This window comes from Ochotona princeps, chromosome 1 (assembly GCF_030435755.1).
Source record: "Ochotona princeps isolate mOchPri1 chromosome 1, mOchPri1.hap1, whole genome shotgun sequence".
Lineage (NCBI taxonomy): Eukaryota > Metazoa > Chordata > Mammalia > Lagomorpha > Ochotonidae > Ochotona > Ochotona princeps.
In genome coordinates, this window is record NC_080832.1 from 171,273,888 (window position 1) to 171,282,982 (window position 9,095).

Here is a 9,095-nt window from a genome sequence, read left to right on the forward strand (position 1 = left end):
CAGTACCAGGCTGTTTTGATAACCACTGCCCTATAGTATGTCCAGAGGTCTGGAACTGTGATTCCCCCTGCTAACTTCCTTTTATTCAGGATGGTTCTATGTATTCATGGTTTTTTGTGTTTCCATATGAACCTGTGTATAATTTTTTTCAGTTCAATGGAGAATGTTTTCGGTAATTTGATTGGGATTGCGTTGAATGTATATATTGCTTTTGGTAGTATAGATATTTTAATGATATTGATTTTTTTGAAATGTAAAATCAGTTTTCCTGTTCTTTGTTTTCTTCTTTAAGTTTTTTTATTTATTTTTTATTAATTACATTGCATTATGTAACACATTTTTATATGCACTGGGATTCCCCCCACCCCTCCCCAAACCTTCCCCCCACGGTGGATTGCTCCACCTTGTTGCATTATCATAGTTCAAATTCAGTTGAGACTCTTTTCTTGCAAGCATCTACCAAGCATAAAGTCCAGCATCTTATTGTCCTGGTAAGTTCAATGATTTCTTGGTGAGACATCTCTGGTCTGAAGGTAGAGCCTGCAGAGTATCATCCCAATTAATTAAAAGCCCCAATATAATATTTACAACAATTTACAACATTATGGTATTAATTGACAGGGTATTGATTTACCAATATGTTAATAGGAAAATGCAGGTTCTCAACCACAACCTGTGATTTCTTCATTGACATTTCAATTTTGGTTTATATACAACCATGTTCTATAAACCTTAAAATGGCTATAGATTGCTATTCAGCTGTCTTGTGTCCATTTTCATTTTAGTATTTAGCTGTTTACAGTGTTGAAGCATGATTTTGCTCAACTTTGTTGTTTTTTTGGGTGGTCTGAACTGGCTTATAGCTCTGACAAGACATGTGTCAACAGTTTAGGTGCAGAACACTTTTTTTTTTGAGGGGTGTGCAGAGAAATCTTCAATATCCCAGTGAGGAGTAACTAATCTTTGTGTCCCACCTAGTGAGGTATGAGTAAATCCATGCTGGCCATTTGCTGTCTAATTCTAACCTTTCCTTGTTGTTCTCTGTCTATCTATTCTAGGTTTTTTTGGTTTGTTTGGTATGTTTGTTTGTTTGTTTGTTTGTTTGTTTTGAGGGGTTTCTGGAGCAATTCCGATGCTCATTGCGAGGGAGGGTGGGTATCCAGAGCTGGAACTAGGCCAGGACCAGAGAAAGCTCCCCTCTCTAGACCTGAAGGAAGTTTATTATTCTTCTGTTTCTGCAGACCGCTCAGGGCTCCTCGTTGTTATTCTGATGACGTTGGTTTCTGCACGGCAGTGTTTGGACTTCTTCCATCCCCTGTGGAAGCTCCAGATGGGGGTGGGTAACCTCAGAGTTCTCAGCCTCCGAAGGTACTCCAATTCCCCATTAATGATATTGATTTTTCCTATCCAGGAGCATGGAATGTTTCTCCATCATTTGAAGTCTTCTTCAATTTCTTTTTTTTTTTAATTATTTATTATTTAACTTCAGTAATTACATTGTATTATGTGACACAGTTACATAGATACTTGGGTTCTCCCCACCCCCTATTTTGTATTTTTCTTCAAAAATTCTCCTACATTTTTGGTTAGGTTTCTACCTAGATACTTCATACTTTTCTCTGTTATTTTGAATGGTACCTTGCTGGTTAGCTCTTTTTCCATCTTGGGGCTGTTTTCATACACGATGGCTGTTGATTTTTGTTCATTTATTTTGTACCCTGCCACTCTACCAACAGGATCTTTCTTTCTTGAGAGGCAATTAATTTTTTACTCAATCTCTGTTTTTGTTATGGGGTTATTTAGATTATTAAGTACCTCATGAATCAATTTTGGTAAATTGTGTCCAAAAATCTATCCATTTCTTCTAGGTCCTCTGATTTGTTTATGTATAGTTGCTTGTAACAGTTGCTTTAATATAACAATTTAATTTTTTCCTTTTTCATTTGTATGAAAGTTGTGCAAAACAGATAACTATGATCTCAACTCCTGCTGTCCAATGCCTTAAACCTAAGCAGTGTAATTAATGTGAAATTACAATTGCAAAATATAACGCTACATAGTATAATAGTCATATGCTAAGAAGCCATTGTTTTTCCCATTGTTCAAAAAAGGATGACTTTCCTTCTGTTTTCAATGATCAAAGTGATTTATGCACTAATCAATAAAAATGCTGGCAAGAGAACAAGAAAATACATCTACTGCACCAGATGTGCACAATAGAAGTCACCTCATTGTGATCTCTTGTAGTTAGATTTTATGAAGATGATATAGGAAACACTGTTGATATGGCAAAATATTCGTTTTTTTCAGATTTGACTATACATGATACAATTTAAATTGTGTTTTGCTGTTTGTGGCACACACACACACATTGATAATTAAGTACCATATCATATCCCAACTTATGTAATAGACAAACCCAGCTGAAATCATGGTGATTCGCTGCTTCAGAAGTGTGAAATGCAGCTTTTCCTTTCTTTTAGGCCCTACAAGAATGCAAAAACAGGAACTTATTTTTTTTTTTTTCTGCTCAATTTTTATTTATTTATTTATTTTTTTATTAATTACATTGCATTATGTGACAGTTTCATAGGCTCTGGGTTTCCCACATCCCCTCCCCATACCCTTCCCCTATGGTGGATTCCTCCACCTTGTTGCAGTATTACAGTTCAAATTCAATCAAGATTCTTTCCTTGCAAAGTTTTGCCAAGTATAGAGTCCAGCATCTTATTGTCCAGATAAGTTGAACAGTTTTTTGGTGAGACCATTTCTGATCTGAAGGTAGAGCTGGTAGAATATCGTCCCAGTCAATTAAGAATCCCGACATAACATCAACAGCGATTTACACCATTATGGAATTGATATGGCTTTGAGTAACCAATATGTTAAAAGAAAAAAAAATGCAAGTTCTTAGCCACATCCTGTGATTAGCTCGTTCATATTTCAATTTTAGTTTATATATAGAGCTGGCTGTTAAACCCCTTAAAATAGCTATGAGGTACTATTCAGCTGTCTCGCATCTATTTTCATTTTAGTATTTAGCCGTTTATTATGTTGAAGTATAATTTTGCTGAACTTGGCGGATTTTGGGATAATCTAGACTGGCTTATAACTCTAATAAGATATTTGTCGACAATTAAGATGCAGAACATTTTTTTTTGAGGGGTGTGCGGGGAAATCTTCAACACCATGATGACGAGTGACTAATCTTTGTGTCCCACCTAGTGAGGTATGAATAAATCCACACTAGCCCTTTCCTGTCAGATTCTAAGCTTTATTTTTTGTTGTTTGTCTACTTATTCTAGGGTTTTTTGGTTTGTTTGTTTGTTTGTTTTGAGGCGTTTCCGGAGCGATTCCGATGGTCATTGCGAGGGAGGGTGGGGGTCCAGAGCCAGAGCCAGGCAAGTACCAGAGAAAGCTCCCCTCCGTGGTCCCAAAAAACGTTTATTGTTCTTCAAGAATGTAAAAACAGGGACTTATTCTTATAAATCAAGAAAATAGAGGTTTAAAGTTGTTTCCAACAGCTGAATAAACATGAACTAAAGCTCATTTAGAACCCTAGTGGCATACAATTTCCTTTAATATCTGACCTCAGTTGGAAAGTAAGTTAACATTTAACAGCAAAAGCTCATGAATTTTACAAAAGGAAAAATAAGTACATGTATATTTTCAAAACTTATAAAATATCCTTGGCCTAGTAATATCAAGCAATACAGCATTTGACTTTACTTCAATACTTCCTTTAGAAGAACTCAAATACAAAGTATTGGATTAAAAGTATTTTAAATGGATATTTCACATAAGAAATGAATAATTAATTAAGAAATTTTATTTCAGCACTTGTAGCTGAACAATGTGGGTGAAACGTTAACTTCCAAAATTATGAACATAAACAATTTGTGAGTCTTTGTAGGATTCTAAGTATACTATCAGTGATGCTAAAACATATGTAACATTTGAATTGAAGTACACAATAGCAAAGTTTTCAAATACATTACAAATAATTCACATTTTCAGTAATTCTTCAGCCAAAGTTACCAGCATATTGGATGAAAAACTTAAATGGGAACAAAATAATTGTTTATATTACCAAAAAAAATTTAGACATGTAGTTTTGGTAGCCACAATCAAATAATAAATGTAATATTAGGGGCATAATTACCAAATTCTTAAAAATTAAATCAAAGCTGAAAAGAATTGGACCAGTTTACGAACAGACTCAAAATATTTCTAAACTTGGAATAAGCTAAAGTTAAAACTCTAAAATTTTTGTGTAAAACTGTTTCATTGGCAGTATACAATATGCATTTCTACTTCCAGAAAAAGATGGACTCCCAATGAAACTGTTTACCATATCTTGACAATAGAATGCTGGACTCTCTGCCACTGTTCATGTCCACAATGATGCACATATGACTTTGTATGAAGAACTATATATTTTTTGTGGTGAACATTCACTTTATGTTTTTTTTTTATTCATTGATTACATTGTATTATGTGATACAGTTTCGTTGGAACTGGGAATCACCCCACCCTTCCCCCAGCCCTCTCCCCATGTGGAATATTCCACCTTGTTGCATATCCACTGATCAAGTACAGTTGAGATTCCTTCTTTGCAAGCATAAACTAAATACAGAGTCCCACATCTTATAGTGAAGAACTATATTGTAGTAATGATATAGGGACTTAGTGAGGGGAGAGGGAATTGGGGAGGGGATAAGGGAAATCCCAAAGCCTGTGGGATTTTAGTGTCATTTTAGTATCATAAAATGATAATAACAAAAAGAAATAAAAAAATTTAAAAAGGTTCATGTAAGACAGAAATGCATGGTATTTCTATTTCATTTATAGACATGTTATGCAAAGAAAGGAATAAAACCATATTTAATCACAGAGGGCTAACTTTTCATTTGCCTGATTATATGGTTCATATAATTCCTCACTTCTGATTCAAAAGCATTCCTTCTCCCTCTTTTATGCCTAAATACTACAGGAGACTTCCAATAATTCAAAGAAAGTAGTTAAAACCTATGACTTCATTCTTCGTTAAACACTAGCAAATCTTAACAGAATTAGGAAGTGAAACAGATTCTTTGTTTTTCACATTCAGGGCTATCTATAATTCTTTTTTTCTCTGCTACCACAACAGTGAGAGTTGCATTATGCTTACGGGGGAAAAAGTCAACAAAACAGAAAAATTCAGCAGAACGAAAACACTGTACCTCATATCGTCCAATTAAAAAAGAAAAATATCTTTTTAAGAAATAATTCTACTTTCTGGCAGTGATTACCTCCCCACGCGAACATGCCTCTCGCCAAGGATCTCCTGCATCCCTCTCTGGAGGAGAAGAGGAAACACAAGAAGAAACGCCTGGTGCAGAGCCTCAGTTCCTACTTCATGGACGTCAAGTGCCCAGGATGCTACAAAATCACCATGGTTGTTAGCCACGCACAGACAGTCATTTTGTGTGTTGGCTGCTCCATTGTCCTCTGCCAGCCCACGGGAGGCAAAGCGAGGCTTACAGAAGGATGTTCCTTCTGAAGGCAGCAGCACTAAGGGCACCCTGAATCAAGATGAATGAGAGACCTTCCCAATAAACACATTTTGGATACAAAAAAAACGAAAAAATTCTAAGGGGGCAGGATTTGGCCCTAACATCTAAGATGTTGATTAGGAGAGTCGCTTTTCACAGTGACTCGGTTCAGTTGCCAGTTCCAGTCTGCAAGTCCAACTATTCACTACCAAGGCAAAGTCTGAGAGGCATCTGATGATGACTCAAATAATTGGATGTGTCACTCACATGGAAGACTTAGATTCAGTTCCAAGCTCCTGAAAGCTATGGCAAATTAGTGGGTAGGAGATGTGACTCCCTGGATGCTTGTCAGTCTCTGTGTCTAGCTCTCTCTGTCTCTCAATATTATCTTCCATAGTGTAAACAATAAATATTTACTGATCAGATGAATAAATTCAGATAGTTTTCTCTCAATTCTGACATTTTAGAGTGTACAGATAATGGTCATTTCACCTTCAGTACACTCTCAAATTTCTTCTTCATTTGAAATTTTTAAATTCAATGAAACATATGAGAACTGTCCATCATGAGCTATTCAAAACATTATATTATAAAATTTAACAGACATTACAGTTTGTCTTATTTAGGTTTGATGATAAACAAAAATATTAGCTTACAAAACCCAATGTGACAATAATATAGAATAAAATAACAGATTTTTCAGAAGAATATTTGTGAACAAGTTTGTGACTTAAAGTTATTCTTTTTTTTAAAATTATTTATTATTTAACTTCAGTAATTACATTGTATTATGTGACACAGTTACATAGATACTTGGGTTATTCTAAGAAAATAAGCAATGTGACAATTTTCCAGGTTTTGAAGCTATAAAGTAAGACAATAAGCTGATTGTAGGCACCAGACTTTACAGAAATGCAGGCAAAAGAAAATTACAATGATCTGAAAGGGAGCAGAAGCTAATGAGATGAATGTAATCAAGTGGTATAATATACAGAGCTTGATGTCTATTCATGAGGATGAGAGAAAAGTGAATTAAATATGTCTGCCAGATTTCTGGCTCGCAAAACAAGGGAAGATGGTGCTACCATCCACTGGGTTAAAAAATGTGGAAAAGGGAATCTCTCTATAAGAACATAAATTCAGTTGCAGAATATTGAATCTGAGTTTCCTGCTGGCCATCCAAAAGTAAAAAATTACACAGACGTAAAAGCTGATGGAAAAAACCAGGGTTGGAAATCTAAGATATTAGGCTCATCAGAAACCTTTCATCTTTAATACTTGTCACTATGTCCTATGTAATCCTCAACTTATTATTCTTTCTCTGACTACTTATAATTATGAAGTATTTCTTTCTCATCAATGCTTTCAAATCAGTAATTTTATGTTATGAGGAAACTCAAGCTTAGTGCTAACCTGCTAAGGTTATCAGACCCTTTGTAAGGTTTTATGACTGTCACCAATCAGAGCACTTTGAGATAACAAGCAACGAAAGTGATCAGGATCATTTGCCAGACTGGTGGAAGTCACTGGAATTCATAATACAAGTTTATGAAAAAGGAAAGAAAAGTACACTTGGAGATAAACAGGAAGTCAGAATCAGTAAGAGGACAGAGTCACATGAATCCATGAAGATGGCCATAATGTGGAAAGGGGATCACAAAAGGGAAATAACACACCCCAGGTGCTTCCCCATTACTCCTCCTCACACTCTGCCCAACGTTAACTGCATCCTACTCTATCACTTCCCAAGAGCTTCCTTACACTCCATGTGACAATGATAAAATTTGGCTTAGAGCATGTTAGGCAGACTATTTCAAGGACAGGACTTAAAAAAAAAAAAAATTTATTCTTTTAACTAGAAAGCTTTTACAGAGAGAATTAGAGACAAAGAGAAAGATCTTCCATCTGTTGGCTCACACTCCAAATGGCTGCAATCACCAGAGCTGAGCTGATCAAAATCAGGAGCCAGGAACTTCTTTTGGGTCTCCAATGTGGGTTCAACATCAAGGCTATGGGCCATCCTTCTGTGCAGTCGCAGGCCACAAGTAAGAAGCTGGATGGGAAGTGAAACTGGTGGGACACAAACTGGCACCCATATTGGATCACACTGCTTACATGGGGAGGATTAGCCAATTGAACTATTGCACTGGGCCAAAGGGACGGGACGTGTAAAGAAAATTCACTCATAAGTGCAAAACTATATTACCTAATCTGAAAATCAGAAACGCCTGAGCTACATGAGGCTTCACAACCTGCATTCAACCTGCATTCCATATATGGTAGTTTTCTCTTTTGATTTATTCCAAACCATATAGGAAAAAAGAAAAAGAAAAAGTCTTTCTAGTTCCAAGGAAATAAAATTGTAAAACCATAAGAGATGGGACTGGGGATGTAGCAGATCCACACATTGTGGCCATTTGGGGTGGTGGTGAATCAGTGCACAGATCTTTACTCCTGTCTCCTCTTCTCTCTGTAAAACTGACTTTCCAATAAAGATATGAATCTTTTTAAAAAAATTGTAAATCTAGATTATTTCTCTTTTTGACCCACACGGCTGCCTGTAGCTGGGTCGCATGTGTGCCTTGGGGGAGGGGTACTCACGCTAAGCCTTCAGAACCCCTGCTTGGAGGCTTTTCTCACTGGTGCAGGGTTCACATAGCTGAGCACACTAGCTCCCTGGGGTGGGGTCAGCAGGGTGGGGGGAGATGCTCAATGGGCTTCCGGGACCAACCCAACCTGAAAGTTAATATTTTTCTTTTTGACCCACATGAGTGCCTGTCAACAGGGTGTGTGGCTGCCTTGAGGAAAGGGCATGGGCGCAGGACTTCAGCACCCCATGCTTGGAAGTTTCTCTAACCCGTACATGCGTGTGCAGCGGAGCACACTGGCTCTGAGGGGTAGGAATGCTCAGCAGGCTTCTGGGACCACCCCATCCTGGAAATTATTATTGTTCTTTTTGACCTGCATAGGTGCCTGTGACCATGCCTGCGCCATGTGCCTCACCCCGGAAGGGCCCAGGTAGCCCAGGCACCAAAGGCGCTGGGCATAGCCAATTGGGCCAACCAGTGATGCACCCTCACAGTTTGAGGGTTCTTGATTTACAGAAGAATGATGGGATCACACAGGTGATAGTGAGAGCTGAGCTATGGTTGTTATGCCCAGGTAAGAGACTTCCATAGACACATGCATGAAATGTGTATGTAAGTAGGGGACTGATACCAGATTGGTTTAGAAGGGGGAAAAAGAGTGAGAGAAGTGGGTCTGATAGCAGAATCTGTAGGGAAATGTGAGCTCATGCCTGTGAAACTTCAATCTCTGCTGGCTCTCCCAAGAACTCTGGATGGGGAGCTAATGGGGTGCCCTAGCTGGGTTGGGGTTCCCACTGTTGAGGATGAGAGTAGGATTTGGGGCAGCAGGCTAGGCTGGATATGGCTACAGACTGCACCAGCATGGGTGTGTATTGGGATGGTGGAGGAACAGATTGGGCTAGACTCTAGCCCCCTCTGATACTCATGAGGGCCAGATTGGGTGTGGAACAGGCCAGAGTAGGCCTTGACTACA

At 37.8% G+C, this 9,095-nt stretch overlaps 1 protein-coding gene across 1 annotated transcript; it reads left to right on the top strand.

Annotated features, from left to right (window-relative positions):
* Window positions 1–5,279: 5,279 nt before the first annotated feature.
* On the top strand, window positions 5,280–5,612 carry LOC101516559 (small ribosomal subunit protein eS27-like). The gene has a single exon (XM_012931192.2). It carries the CDS (start codon window positions 5,306–5,308, stop codon window positions 5,540–5,542), a length of 237 nt encoding a protein of 78 aa, XP_012786646.2. The 5' UTR covers window positions 5,280–5,305; the 3' UTR covers window positions 5,543–5,612.
* The last annotated feature ends 3,483 nt before the right edge of the window (window positions 5,613–9,095 follow it).

Excerpts from the sequence above, each read along its gene's own strand:
- LOC101516559 (XM_012931192.2), top strand. The coding sequence starts at position 5,306 with ATGCCTCTCGCCAAGGATCTCCTGCATCCCTCTCTGGAGGAGAAGAGG.